The sequence below is a fragment of the Salvelinus namaycush genome, chromosome 10 (assembly GCF_016432855.1).
Source record: "Salvelinus namaycush isolate Seneca chromosome 10, SaNama_1.0, whole genome shotgun sequence".
NCBI lineage: Eukaryota > Metazoa > Chordata > Actinopteri > Salmoniformes > Salmonidae > Salvelinus > Salvelinus namaycush.
In genome coordinates this window covers 29655907-29671999 of record NC_052316.1, presented here as the reverse complement: position 1 = coordinate 29671999, position 16093 = coordinate 29655907, and the positions used below count along the sequence as shown (strand labels likewise).

The following is a 16093-nucleotide window of genomic DNA, read 5'->3' as shown; positions in this document are numbered from 1 at the left end:
AATTACCATTTCAAATCAGAGAGTAAATGGAGCTGAATATATTGATAAAAGTAACTTTGCCCGAGAGATTTACATGATTATCCAAACGTTACGCAAGGGTAAGCCTACACAAAACACAGTCCTTATTTTAAGTCTTTCGAAAATTCCCTATGGGGAAAAATGAATGGTGGAAAAACGATTGGAACCATTTACCTGTTGACCGCTAGGTTTTATGGGTATTGTGACATAATACCACAAATAAACATTTCTTATTTATAAATAAACATTTCTTATTTATAAATAAACATTTCTTATTTATAAATAAATTTACAAATAAACATTTCTTATTTATAAATAAACATTTCTTATTTATAAATAAATTCCTTGAATTACTCCACATAACTGGGGGGGGGGGGGGACTTGGGCAGATGGCATGCCGAATAAAGGCTCATACCTATAAATACAAATATGAAGACAAAACGGAAAAGGAGAGACACAAAGTCAAAATCACTATTAAGAGGTGTTGAGGTCACAACAGACTGACGTACCATTAAACTCATTGCACTTCAACACAGACTGACATATTGTAGTACCACTATGGCAGGCACCTCAAAGCCCCCAGGACCAGCAAAGATATGCACAAAGTCCTCTGCATGTCATGTCTGTCATCGACGTGGTTATCTCAGTATATGATTGAAGTAAACCATTAAAAAAAAAACAGGATAAAAAAAAAAATGACTTGAGTAGAGCAAATATCTCAAGACAGCAGTATCAACAAAACATCAGAAAAGTTGACTACAATTGTATGAGAGCCATTACAAGTGCCTATAGCCTACATGACGAGATTATTATTATTATTAATATGGGCAATTTAAAAGCAGATAATGTTTTGTCAAATGGCAGCCAAGCACCAATTATGTCATCAGAATAAGATCCTCGATATTTATTGGTATGGTGAATCAAGTTCATCACCTTGCACTTTTACAACCCCGTAAAATTCATCATAATTTATTTAATCTGTAGCCTAAACTGCATGCTTTCCCAACGAGTCGTAGTGGGAGGACCACACAACATGTCATCGCGTGATTCAAAGTTCACTTGAATATTATGGTTATTATATCAAAATGTGTGCATAAAAGCTTTTCCACTGACATGTCTCGCATAATTAATTTTAGTGACACAAATATATCACACCGTATTTTCTTTTGTCGACATTTGGACAGTTTACCGAAAATGTAGGCCTGTCACGATTTTTTAAAATCCGATATGTAATTTATAACGCGTTCAAATACTAGTCGGAACTAGAAAACTCGGTAATGTTCGACATGGTATCTGGTTGTAGTTATACATGTACTGTGTTCAACGAATCAGCTATTTCCAAGTTTCCTAGTCCGACGCGGCATTACTCGCGTTAAAAAAAAGGTTGGATGGTAACGTTGGTGTCATCCAAAAATTGGTTATTAGTGGGGTGATTGTAGTCTAATCGGGTGGACTATTTCAGGTTTTGTATATTTTGCTTATCGTAATGGACACGCGTTCCATGTCAGAACTTCCAACTCAGCTCAAGCAGAGGAAATGGCCCTTAGTACGTCACTACTTCTTGGTCGCTACCTGATCCTATTGGTGTACCGCAGTACTGCCCTAATGCTATTGGCCGAGAGGAGAACCTCAGGAAACCTTAGCAAAATCGAGCAGGGTAACAGAGCAACAGAAAGACAGCAAGGGGCGGCGAGGTGGATGACTGAATGAAAATTGGCCTAGCTACATCGACTGTAGTTTTAGGAAAGTGCCACCCTCCCTTAAATATTATCTATATTTTATAATCAACAAAGGTTATTTAAAAAAAATATCTTGCTAGTAAAATCCTATAATAGCGAGGATGTTGGTTCCCGCGGGAAGATAATGAAGCGGTTGCGCGTTTTGTTCGTGTGCCTCATTGTAGCTGTCCTTTGCTGGTAAGCCCTTCTTAAATGCTTTTCATTGTGGTAGTAAATATAGCTTTTGACTGTCACGTTACGTCGAACAAATGACAGAACTCGAAAGCAGCATTGGAAAGCTGTTATACTGATATTATGACCTTGTCCTTTCGTGGTGTGGGATGCTTTTTTTGTCCCTCGAGACATTTTAAGGTAACACATATGTTGGCTAGCTCGCATCGTCAAGGGGGTGTGACTGGCTAGCTAACGTTAACACAAACAGGTGACGTTGGATAACGCCGTGGTGTTAAAAATCATTGTTGCTTAAAAAGAACACTGACAGATGTTGCTAACTCTATAGATTATTCAATCCTCTCATATGTTAAGCGAAGATAGCCAGAAGGGTACACCATCAGCTAACTAGCTAATCTGTTTTCTCAACTCAGTCGTCCATGGCTTGTCAGGCACACCGATAATACACGTTTCTTCTAGTTGGTTTGACTAACAGTTACTGAATATTATGCTTTCCTCCTAATTAGATATAGCAGTTAGTTATATTAGAAGGTGGACATCTACTAGTATTTACTATTTTTCATAAGTGGTCCTGGTGCTGTACTTGACTAACATCTATAAATCAGCTATCTAGCTGTAAAACTTTCTATCCAGTTGCTTGTCTTGAGTTCTTACCAATGCACAGAGGTAACACTGACAGGTGGTGGATTATCACTGGTCGACGTCCAGCATTGGTTAACCACTTATAAGAGCCACTGACGCAGCAGCTGACAATACCCAGGACTGGTTACAGGTGATTAGATAGTCAGTAGCATGCCAAGTTTCTCCAGATGGGTAGTTACAGATTGGATGCCAAATAATGTGATATAACCAAAGATTTTTGGTGTTCGTTACTGGGCATTACAGAAAACCCTCATACAAACAGCCTCCATAGATTTTTCAACTAACCTGTTCTTGGCAACACTTTCTTCATTCTCGATTCGGTGAAAATTGTATCTCAAATGTCAGTTTACAGTTGCAGGTGGTTCTATGAAAACCAGTGAAAAGAAAGATATTAAATACTTGTTTTGCCACACATCTAGCATTTCGCAGCGTCTTTGCAGGAAGCAGTCGTTTGTATGTGACAAGGCCATATGTAGAAATAGATGATAGCACGTCACACAGTGCGACCAAAACAAAGATCTACACACATGCATGGCATGTTTCACTGGATACAAAACATTACATTTATCTTTCTGAATTTTCTATAGTTTTTGTAAACCCACATGCAACTGGAAACTGACATTTGAGATACAATTTTCACTGAATCGAGGACAAAGAAAGTATTGCCAAGAACAGGTTCGTTTAAAAATCTATGGAAGCTAGGGTAGTCACAATACCAGTATCGCAATACTACAATACCTGATTTCCCATGGCAAAAAGGAACATGCAAAGCACACTAAACTCTTTGGTCCTTTAAAAAGCATACTGTATGTAAAATATTGTTGCTATAGCTTGGAAATAAACATGTGATTCTGGGTGACAACATAAGGCTGCATGTTTCCAACATTAGGACTGTTTTTCCTCAGGAAATTAAGTCTGTTTAATGTTTCCTTTCCATGATACCACTGAGTATTGTTATACTGGTATCGTGATAACCCTAACTACACAGCTTGAAAAGAGACTACAGTGGCCTCCCGGATGGCGCAGTGGCACTGCATCGCAGTGCTAGCTGTGCCACCAGAGATTCTGGGTTCGAGCCTCACTGAGAATCTATATTGTGCACATTTTTAGCAGTCCAGCAGTACATTTTTTTACACTATAGAAAGGTCCATTATGGTTTTCTATAATGTAAATATGTGACTGCAGTATGCCCCCTATCAGTAAAGGGGTGATTTGAGTATTAGTGCTGTGAGATTGATTGCATGTAGTTAAATAAATGGCTTTACTGTTCTCAAACATGCCTTTGAACTGTAAACAGACAGACTAGATGTATGTAGGACTGTGGCGGTCCCAAAATTTCATCAGCTAGTGATTGTCAAGCAAATAACTGTCGGTCTCATGGTAAGTGACCCTTAATTAGGAAACACATTTAGCATGTCCTGGCCTACAAGCCATTTTTTAAAAGTCTAATGAATCCATGTAATATACAGTTGAAGTCGGAAGTTTAGATACACCTTAGCCAAATACATTTTAACTCAATTTTTCAGAATTCCTGACATTTAATCCTAGTAAGAATTCCCTGTCTTAGGTCAGTTAGGATCACCACTTTGTTTTAAGAATGTGAAATGTCAGAATAATAGTAGAGAGAATGATTATTTCAGCTATTATTTCTTTCATCACATTCCCAGTGTGTCAGAAGTTTACATACACTCAATTAGTATTTGGTAGCATTGTCTTTAGATTGTTTAACTTGGGTCAAACATTTCGGGTAGCCTTCCACAAGCTTCCCACAATAAGTTGGGTTAATTTTGGCCCATTCCTCCTGACAGAGCTGGTGTAACTGAGTCAGGTTTGTAGGCCTCCTTGCTCGCACACGCTTTTTCAGTCCTGCCCACAAATTTTCTATGGGATTGAGGTCAGGGCTTTGTGATGGCCACTCCAATACCTTGACTTTGTTGTCCTTATTAAGCCATTTTGCCACAACTTTGGAAGTATGCTTGGGGTCATTGTCCATTTGGAAGACCCATTTGCGACCAAGCTTTATCTTCCTGACTGATGTTTTGAGATGTTTCTTCAATATATCCACATAATATTCCTTCCTCATGACGCCATCTATTTTGTGAAGTGCACCATTCCCTCCTGCAGTAAAGCTCCCCCACTACATGATGCTGCCACCCCCGTGCTTCACGGTTGGGATGGTGTTTTTCGGCTTGCAAGCCTCCCCCCTTTTCCTCCAAACATAACAATGGTCATTATGGCCAAACAGTTCTATTTTTGTTTCATCAGACCAGAGGACATTTTTCCAAAAAGTACGATCTTTGTCTCCATGTGCAGTTGCAAACCGTAGTTGTAGCTGTAGTTTTTATGGCGGGTTTGGAGCTGAGCAGTCTATCAGATTATGTCGATATAGGACTCATTTTACTGTGGATATAGATACTTTTGTACATGTTTCCTCTAGCATCTTCACAAGGTCCTTTGCTGTTGTTCTGGGATTGATTTGCGCTTTTCGCACCAAAGTACGTTCAACTCTAGGAGACCGAATGCGTCTCCTTCCTGAGCGGTATGACGGCTGCGTGGTCCCATGGTGTTTATACTATACTATATATACTATTGTTTGTACAGATGAATGTGGTACCTTCAGGCGTTTGGAAATTGCTCCCAAAGAAGAACCAGACTTGTGGAGGTCTACAATTTTGTTTCTGAGGTCTTGGCTGATTTATTTTGATTTTCCCATGATGTCAAGCAGAGGCACTGAGTTTGAAGGTAGGCCTTGAAATACATCCACAGGTACACCTCCAATTGACTCAAATGATGTCAATTAGTCTATCAGAAGCTTTTAAAGCCATGACATAATTTTCTGGATTTTCCCAAGCTGTTTAAAGGCACAGTCAACTTAGTGTATGTAAACTTCTGACCCACTGGAATTGTGATACGGTGAATTATAAGTAAAATAATCTGTCTGTAAACAATTGTTGGAAAAATGACTTGTGTCATGCACAAAGTAGATGTCCTAACTGACTTGCTAAAACGATAGTTTGTTAACTTCTCGAGGATAGGGGGCAGCATTTTCACATTTGGATGATAAGCGTGCCCAGAGTAAACTGCGTCCTACTCAGTCCCAGATGGTAATATATGCATATTATTATTAGTATTGGATAGAAAACACTCTGAAGTTTCTAAAACTGTTTGAATCATGTCTGTGACTATAACAAAACTTATTTGGCAGGGAAAACCCAGAGGACAAACCATTCAGAATTTTTATTTTTGAGGTCACTCTCTTTTCAATGGGGTTTCATTGGGAATCCAGATTTCTAAGGGACCTTCCTGCAGTTCCTATCGCTTCCACTGGATGTCAACAGTCTTTAGAAATTGGTTGAGGTTTTTCCTTTGAGGAATGAAGAGGTAGCCATGTTCAGAATGAGGCTCCAGTGAAGGGTACTGTTTGTTAGAGGCGCATGACCAGAAAGCATGCTACACATTGTTTTCCTCCGGTATTGAACACAAATCATCCCGTCTTAAATTTTATAGATTATTTACGTTAAAAAATACCTAAAGTTGTATTACAAAAGTAGTTTGGACAAAGCTTACAGGTAACTTTTGAGTTATTTTGTAGTCACGTTGTGCAAGTTGGAACCGGTGTTTTTCTGGATCAAACACGCCAAATAAATTTCAATTTTGGATATATATCGGCGGAATTAACCGAACAAAAGGACCATTTGTGATGTTTGTCTCATATTGGAGTGCCAACAGAAGAAGCTCGTCAAAGGTAAGGCATGAATTATATCTTTATTGCTGCGTTTTGTGTCGCGCCGGGAGGGTTGAAATATGGTCTGTGATTGTTAGCTGGGGTGCTTTCCTCAGATAATAGCATTGTTTGCTTTCGCCGTAAAGAATTTTTGAAATCTGACACATTGGCTGGATTCACAACAAGTGTAGCTTTAATTTGGTATATCAAATGTGTGATTTCATGAAAGTTTTTAATTTTTATAGTAATTTATTTGAATTTGGCGCTCTGCATTTTCACTGGATGTTGGCCAGGTGGGACGCTACCGTCCCACATATCCCAGAGAGGTTAGGTTTTAATGACTCCAACCTAAGTGTATGTAATCTTCCGACTTCAACTGTAGCCTACACCTTCACAATAAATCCATTATTTATTTTAGACAGGTCTAAACCAGCATGATATGAAGAAAATGTAGTCTATTTCAGAAGAAAATAATAGCATACTTTGAGTTGTTCTTATGTGTCTATGCCAAATGGCTGTGGGCTACACTAGTGCTTTTAGCAGACAAGATTTGCTTATTCCGTGGCATTATTTTATAGTATGAAGAAAACAATTGAACAAAGCTGAATGAAATATAAATATTTTCTCTGAATGATTTGTCAGTCAGTGCGCACATGCGGCTGTTCTGTGTTGAGTGGTTAATAAAGAAATAGGTACTCCTATATGCTTCATTTAGAGTTATTAATGTAACTTTAGTTGTTCTACAAACGTAGGGCTATATGTTTATATTTCTACTAAATATTCCAAACATAGTCTGGGACAGTTGTTGGATGTGATAGATACCAAATTAATATAACCACAAGCATCAAAAAACCTGATTTAAGCAGAGCCTGACGCAACAGGTGAGAATGTTTAGCCTAAAATGCTGATAAACTATTAGGCTATTTCTTCACATTGTAAGTGCAGGAATGTGCACATGGTTGTAGGTTATAAGTGCGAGTGTTCCATTAGCCTAAAACACCATTATCAAAATTGACTGCAAATGCAGTTAAGTATGTAATGCTTTTATTACAAAGGTCCATTTTTATTGTGAAAATGATCTTCCCCAAACTTGAAACTCACTCCACTGTGTATGCATGTTAGCCTGTTCGGCTCTACACCCGTTGTAAAGTAGATTAATGTGCTTGATTTTAAGAAGTTATTTGGCCTCTTTAGTTGTCATACAAACCTTGAGATGTGCTGCTATGATTCTTATGCTGGGCATCATTCACAAGTGATAATATATTATATTGTTACCCATCAGACTATTCTTGATTTTTGTCTTGTCTTTACATATATTATTTCGTCTGTGACATTTTATTGAGATTGGACCATTGTCATGCACTTGTATTGAAACGGGGGCAGCCGGAAAAAGTATTTGTCATCTATTCACTTAAATAGCGAATGGAGGACACTTTTAAAAAAATATTTTTTTTTGCCTGTGGTTTCTTTTCATACCAGCCAGGTAGGCCATACTCCTGTTGTAAATATAAGTAATGTGCTTAATATTAGGAAAGCTGAGAAATAAATATAGTAGGCCTAGCCTATAGAAAGCTGACGGGATCCTATTATTTTTATAACGGCCATCACTCTGTTTTCTAGTCTATAAAAATGTTGCGCAGCATGATCTGATGGGCTCTCATTAAGTGTTTGATTATATTTTCAAATGCATTTGCATTGATGTCAGAGTGATTTACAGGGACAATAGAGTGCGTAGTTCCAGGCAGTTAGCAAGTTTGGTAGGCTACTAATGACCATCAGCCGCATCAGAGCCTAATTAAGGTGACTAAAATGGTCATGTGGAATTTGACTGCTGTCATGACTCGTGACCGCCGGTGGGGCGATAATACGGTCACTGCAACAGCCTTAGATGTATGTATGAGTCAGGAGTTAAAAGGCTTTCATTGTTCTGCGCTTGCGTCAAAGTGAGTGAAGTTGTAACTTGTGGCTCCAATCCCCCCTAAAGTGAGGTTAGACTATAAGAAACAGACGTGAAAGGGTATGGCTGTGGGTTTTACCTTGGAGAATCTCAATTGTGTGCTCCCCGCATCCTCTCCTTGCGACTTTCTCAAAACGCATTGGATGAGAGAGCCAGAGGTCCATCCTCCAATGAGTTTTGAGAAGGATGGGACGCGAGAAGTAGGCTATGCAATTTGAGATTCTCTCCTTGTGTATATACTAGAGGTCGACCGATTTTATGATTTTTCAACAACGATACCGATTATTGGAGGAGCAAAAAAGGCCGATACAGATTAATTGGCCGATTTATTATTATTATTTTTTTAACATGAGTCTTCAATATTCCCAGGTAAGAAGTTTTAGGTTGTAGTTATTATAGGACTATTTCTCTCTATACGATTTGTATTTTTATATACCTTTGACTATTGGATGTTCTTATAGGAACTTTAGCATTGCCAGTGTAACAGTATAGCTTCCATCCCTCTCCTCGCCCCTACCTGGGCTCGAACCAGGAACACATCGACAACAGCCACCCTTCGAAGTATCGTTACCCATGCAGAGCAAGGGGAACAACTACTCCAAGTCTCAGAGCGAGTGACGTTTGAAACGCTATTAGCGCGCACCCCGCTAACTAGCTAGCCATTTCACATCGGTTACACCAGCCTAATCTCGGGAGTTGATAGGCTTGAATTAATAAAAAGCAGAGCTGCTGGCAAAACGCACGAAAGTGCTGTTTGAATGAATGCTTACGAGCCTGCTGGTGCCCACCATCGCTCAGTCAGACTGCTCTTTCAAATATCAAATCATAGACTTAATTATAACATAATAACACACAGAAATGCAAGCCTTTTGTCATTAAAATGGTCAAATCCGGAAACTATCATTTCGAAAACAAAACGTTTATTCTTATAGTGAAATACGGAACCGTTCCGTATTTTATCAAACCGGTGGCAACCCTAAGTCTAAATATTGCTGTTACATTGCACAACCTTCAATGTTATGTCATAATTATGTAAAAATCTGGCAAATTAGTTTGCAACGAGCCAGGCGGCCCAAACTGTTGCATATACCCTGACTCTGCGTGCAATGAACGCAAGAGAAGTGACACAATTTTTCTAGTTAATATTGCCTGCTAACATTAATTTATTTTAAATAAATATGCAGGTTTAAAAAAAGATACTTCTGTGTATTGATTTTAAGAAAGGCATTGATGTTTATGGTTAGGTACATTCGTGCAAAGATTGTGCTTTTTTCGCAAATGCGCCTTTGTTATTAAATCATCACCCGTTTGGCGACGTAGGCTGTAATTTGATGATAAATTAACAGGCACCGCATTGATTATATGCAACGCAGGACAAGCTAGTTAACTACAAATGGTTGATGATATTACTAGGTTAACTAGTGATTATGTGAAGATTGATTGTTTTTTATAAGAAGTTTAATGCTAGCTAGCAACTTACCTTGGCTCCTTGCTGCACTCGCATAACAGGTGGTCAGCCTGCCACGCAGTTTCCTCGTGGAATGCAATGTAATCGGCCATAATCGGTGTCCAAAAATGCAGATTACCGAATGTTATGAAAAATTGAAATCGGTCCTAATTAATCGGCCATGCCGATTAATCGGTCGACCTCTAGTATATACTCCTGTTCTTGTAGAGTTGAACTTCTACTGTTTTATTTAGGAAATTACAGCCCACACTAGTGCTAGAGAGTTGCCTTTCCACTGTACTGTCTCAGAAGATTGACTTAGTCTTTCCATCTCTCCATCATTTGACTCCATACCAGCTCAAGCACCTATTGGTAAGAAGAATTGAATCATTTGTATGAAATCATGTGCCATTCCTTTGTCCCATGTATTGTCTTGAGCCTTTCAAGCTTCAGCTGATTAGTTTTAGGCCGTTGAGTTTTAACTGCTGATGTTTTATTCATCATGACAAGACTGACACAGTTTGTTCATTAATAAATAAAACACAGAAATCTGCTGCAGAGTTTTCAGCCAAGCATGATGACTTCTGAGAAGCCTTGCTAATGGCAAACTTAGATTATATTGCTTTAAATGTAATTTATTAAGTTCTGTACCACTAGTTAGGTTCCTAGATTGAATTTAGTAATAAACTAATTGGTTAGTTACGCTAGTTTCTTATTCTGTTATCCTGATTCCCACCTAACTCGTGTTTTGAGCCTGTGGTCTATTTTGGTACACAGCCCTGGTCTCTCACATTACAGTGCATTTTAAGACCCCTGAGTATCCTAATCATGTTATGGAAAAATAATTATTAAATGAGGGGGTATATTATAATTTTATGGATTTTAATCATCTTTCCAGGTGAGTTTGATGCAAATATACCTGTTCACTACCATCTCCCTCCCATATAGTAGGTCATATCCATTAGGCAAACACAACCTGACTCATTTACTTACAATCATCTGAATTCCTTCATTTGTTAGTGAATATGGTGTGTTCTGGTAAAGCATGGGGAGTTTTGAGTATTTGTGTGCATACGTGTGAAATAGGATGTGAGAGCGATAAAGGATATGTTTTTATTGTTATATTTAGCTCTACTCTTTCTGTTCTACCATGTCCTACCCAATCCTCTCTGTACTGAATGTCTGTGGAGAGGAGGAGCAGGCATGTCGTTGCCAATGTCAGTCAGCCAGCCCAGAGGGAAGTGAAGGGGTTAACTGTTTCCAGTCCTCTGCACTGGCCTCCCTGCTTGAACACAGAGACACGAAGGGAGAGAGCAACATAAAGGCAGCAGTAGGCCTAATGCAGTGTGCACCAACCAACCTTTTCTGAGTCAAGATCACATTCTAAGTCAAAATGCAAGCTGAGGTCTACCTCTATGATTTTTGTTTTGCATGATGTCTATGCAACATTTAACATATTGAAAACAGTACTGTCGCAATGAGGTTTGTGCAGTAGGCTATATGTCCAATATGTTATCACCGCATATTGCCGGGCTAGACATTAATGCTTGCCCTGGACAAGTGGGGTAAGGGGGGAGTAATAATTGTTAGACAAGAATATAGATATGTTATCCAAATGGACTACATTTTTTAATAATCATGAAAAAATCACTATCAAACAATTAGGCTACTCAGATCAGAATTGGATCAGTGTCCTGCAGATTAAATGTGTTTCACACTTTCCTCCCAATCTCTGCAGAGCGCATCAGAGTATAGTATTGTAGGCCTGCATTGACCGGCACGAGAGAGGTCTTTCAATCATGCAGCGAGCCTACAGTAACTGCGTGTGCACATTTGTTGATATTCATTGCTAGTTAGTGAGTTATTTGCCCATTCATAATTTTTGGTCACCAATGAAAGTCCTGGAAAAGTAATGTTATGCGCATCACCTGAGTGTGCCATTGGGCACACGCAGACATACCACATTGTAAAAAATCAGCTGCTTTATAGGACCTTGTTAAGCTGACTGGTTTGTTTGAGCAGGGTTGGACACCCAGTATCTCTCCAGATGGAGGGTTGAAGGACCATGTGTTTTATACAATAGCCTATCAGTGCAGTATTTTACTTTGAGGGTGTGTTTAACTGCCTGGCTCAAGACCACAACGGCAGGAGATACTGTATAATACATGGGATCAGAGACCAGCAGCCTTCCATTGCCAAAACCAGTGATGATAATGAATGTTCTTTTGTTAAGTGGTTTCTTGCATCATACAACACCATTTTCAGTCACATTTTTGGCCCACGTTGTTACTTAATTCTTTTTTGGGGAGGGGGGGGGGCTTTCGGACAAGTAAAAAATCAGTCCTACTCTTCCAAAAGTAGTTTAGAAAGAATAGTCAAGCCCTGTATTGGCTTTGCTTGAATCGCTCTACAAATGCATTGTTATTCAGACCATTTCAAATATAAATATATATATATATATATAAACATAACCATTTTAGGTAGGCTATATGATCACACTGGTAATAGATCAGTTGTTGTATTGCTTGTGAGAGACAGCTGAGTGAGCATACGTTTAAATAATTAGCTCTTTTTTTTACTGGGCTGATGGTGCCTGCTTCTGATGGTCAGTCTCAGTGGAGGGAGAGAGCAGCAGACTGAGGGTCCGCCTCTGAACATCCCTCCGCTCTCCCCTTCCCGCTCTGACCAAAAAGGGACGCTATCTTCCAGCTGATGGTGAAACTCGAGTTGCACCGCATTATTTCTACCTCCTGCACAAATTCATGTTGTTACTCCTATGAACAGAGAAAATGAAATATTACTCGATTATTAAAAAAGACCCAAGCCCATCCATACTTTCCTACTCATTCATTGGAGCTGCAGTGCTGGTTGTAGCGAGAGTGGTGTTGAATATAAAGTGTTGACAGAACTTAAACATGAACTCACTCATAAAAACAGCAGCTCTTCGCTGTATTCGTCTCTCTCTAGTCATGGTTCTAAAAGTTTTGAAATCTCACTATATTAACTTTGGGGCCGCCGGGAAGGCAGAGTTTGTACCTACAGACACATTACATTTTTAAAAATGGGAACACTTTGCCTACCAGACGCACAGGGTAGCTAAACCAGGTGCACCTACCTGCAATATCGCACCCCTTCCTTTCCAAAAAGAGGAACGCAAGGCTTTATCTTTGTTTTACTGAAAGGTTTAGTGATCGACTAGGAATTCCTTGGAGATGGACTAGTCGATCACGATCGACCGGTTGGTGGCCACTGGGCAGACTGGGCGCTGCTCTGTTAGTACATCCTGTTTTCTGCACATCGGCCCTCTGCTCGAGATAGGACTATAAGAAGGGAGATCATTATTTGCAGTATATTGTGATCCCCGCATGCACACTACATGTGTTTTGTTGTTTGAATTTCTCTTATTGAGACATACATTATTAATACAAGGAGAAGAATACTCTTCCAAGGCAGATTGGGTTCCCAGTTTGGTGGGTGCCTGCTTTCACTATCCCACAGCAAACCTAATTACACACACTCTTGCTGGCATGATTACTAATGCAAACCCTTTAGCGTGCGGCTATTGGCTTCTCACCCCTCTGTGCCAATTCTCGCCTCTGGCATGGAAAGAACAGGCAGCACAGCAGATGGAAGAATCCAATGGCCAGAAAGTTTTTACCATAGATGGGAGTTTGTAGGAGTTGTGCTTACCTCCAGTGAGTTTGTGTTGGAGCTTGGGGGCCTGGTAAGGGTGAAGTGTGTTTCTATATGTCAAGGCCTGTCTCCCGTGGGGATTCTCGTCACATTTCACCTAACAAACCAGTAAGGCCCAATCAAGTCGCCCTGGAAATGCTTCCTGGAGCTGTGAATCAGCTTATTGACTTTGCATTGTTACACTCACACACTGTGCTGTTTTACATTTCTACTAATGCTTCTAAGGCTATGTTTTCATTAATGGTAAATCAAGACCTGAAATGGCTGCGTGGACTCTGTCCTCTATAGGGTAAGGAGAGACCCTCATGGGCACTCAGTAACTAGCTGTCTCAGTGTTCAGAGGGGCGTAGCAGCATACGTGTATCTTCCACTAGGTTCACAGTCAACAGCAGAGCTGTATACATTAGCCCAGACCATTAATGTCAGCAGCACCGAGCTAAAGCACACACAGCTGCTCAGGGAAACACCGGATTTCAGTCTGCTAGGCTATATGCACACATTAATTTCAAGTTCCTTGGTATCCACATAACAAACAAACTATCATGGTCCAAACACACCAAGAGAGTTGTGAACACAACACCTTTTCTCACTCAGGAGACTGAAAAGATGTGGCATGGGTCCCCAGATCCTCTAAAAGATCTACAGCTGCACCACCACCTGGTATGGCAACTGCTCGGCATTCGACCATGAGGCGCTACAGAGGGTAGTGCGTACTAGAGGTCGACGATTATGATTTTTCAACACCGATACCGATTGTTGGAGGACCAAAAAAAAAAATATATATATATATATATAATAATAAATAAATAATAATAACTAAAATAAATAAAACATTAAAATTGGATTTGTAATAATGACATTTACAACAATACTGAATTAACACTTATTTTAACTTCATATAATGCATCAATAAAATCAATTTAGCCTCAAATAAATAATGAAACATGTTCAATTTGGTTTAAATAATGCAAAAACAAAGTGTTGGAGAAGAAAGTAAAAGTGCAATATGTGCCATGTAAAAAAGCTAACGTTTAAGTTCCTTGCTCAGAACATGAGAACATATAAAAGCTGGTGGTTCCTTTTAACATGAGTCTTCAATATTCCCAGGTAAGAAGTTTTAGGTTGTAGTTATTATAGGACTATTTCTCTATACGATTTGTATTTTCATATACCTTTGACTTGGATGTTCTTATAGGCACTTTAGTATTGCCAGTGTAACAGTATAGCTTCCGTCTCTCTCCTCGCCCCTACCTGGGCTCCAACCAGGAACACATCGACAACAGCCATCCTCGAAGCATCGTTACCCATCGCTCCACAAAAGCTGCGAGGGGAACAACTACTCCAAGTCTCAGAGCAAGTGACGTCACCGATTTGAACCGCGTTCACCCCGCTAACTAGCTAGCCATTTCACATTGGTTACACCAGCCTCATCTCGGGAGTTGATAGGCTTGAAGTCATAAACAGCTCAATGCTTGAAGCATTGTGAAGAGTTGCTGGCAAAACGCACGAAAGTGCTGTTTGAATGAATGCTTACGAGAGCCTGCTGCTGCCTACCATTGCTCAGACTGCTCTTTCAAATATCAAATCATAGACTTAATTATAACATAATAACACACAGAAATACGAGCCTTTGGTCATTTAATATGGTCGAATCCGGAAACTATAATTTCGAAAACAAAACGTTTATTATTTCAGTGAAATACGGAACCGTTCCGTATTTTATCTAATGGGTGGCATCCATAAGTCTAAATATTCCTGTTACATTGCACAACCTTCAATGTTATGTCATAATTACGTAAAATTCTGGCAAATTAGTTCGCAACGAGCCAGGCGGCCCAAACTGCTGCATATACCCTGACTCTGTTGCAAGAGAAGTGACAATTACCCTAGTTAAAAGAAATTCATGTTAGCAGGCAATATTTACTAAATATGCAGGTTTAAAAATATATACTTGTGTATTGATTTTAAGAAAGGCATTGATGTTTATGGTTAGGTACACATTGGAGTAACGACAGTCCTTTTTTGCGAATGCGCACCGCATCGATTATATGCAACGCAGGACACGCTAGATAAACTAGTAATATCATCAACCATGTGTAGTTGACTAGTGATTATGATTGATTTATTGTTTTTTTATAAGAGAAGTTTAATGCTAGCTAGCAACTTACCTTGGCTTCTTACTGCATTCGCGTAACAGGCAGGCTCCTCATGGAGTGCAATGTAAGGCAGGTGGTTAGAGCGTTGGACTAGTTAACCGTAAGGTTGCAAGATTGAATCCCGAGCTGACAAGGTAAAAATCTGTTCTGCACCTGAACAAGGCAGTTAACTCACCGTTCCTAGACCGTCATTGAAAATATGAATGTGTTCTTAACTGACTTGCCTAGTTAAATAAAGGTGTAAAAGAATAAATAATAATTTAAAAAATCGGCCAAATCGGTGTTCAAAAATACCGATTTTTATGACAACTTGAAATTGTTCCTAATTAATTGGCCATTCCGATTAATCGGTCGACCTCTAGTGCATACGGCCCAGTACATCACTGGGTTCAAGCTTCCTGCCATCCAGGACCTATATACTAGGCGGTGTCAGAGGAAGGCCCAAAACATTGTCAAATATGTTTCCAGTCACCAAAGTCATAGACTGTTCTATCTGCTACCACAGTGCAAGCAGTAACGAAGTGCCAAATCTAGGTCCAAAAGGCT

The 16093-nt window shown here is 39.5% G+C and overlaps 1 protein-coding gene across 4 annotated transcripts in view; it reads left to right on the top strand.

The window, feature by feature from the left end:
* Nucleotides 1–1486: 1486 nt before the first annotated feature.
* Nucleotides 1487–16093, top strand: part of suco (SUN domain containing ossification factor) — an 80593-nt gene continuing 65986 nt past the window's right edge. Inside the window, exon 1 of one of the 4 annotated variants that reach the window (XM_039002721.1) lies at nt 1487–1934. In XM_039002721.1, coding sequence (XP_038858649.1) covers nt 1882–1934 — 53 coding nt within the window. In that variant the 5' untranslated portion in view covers nt 1487–1881. The remainder of the gene's footprint in view (nt 1935–16093) is intronic. The other 3 variants (XM_039002718.1, XM_039002717.1, XM_039002719.1) reach the window with 3 other exon arrangements.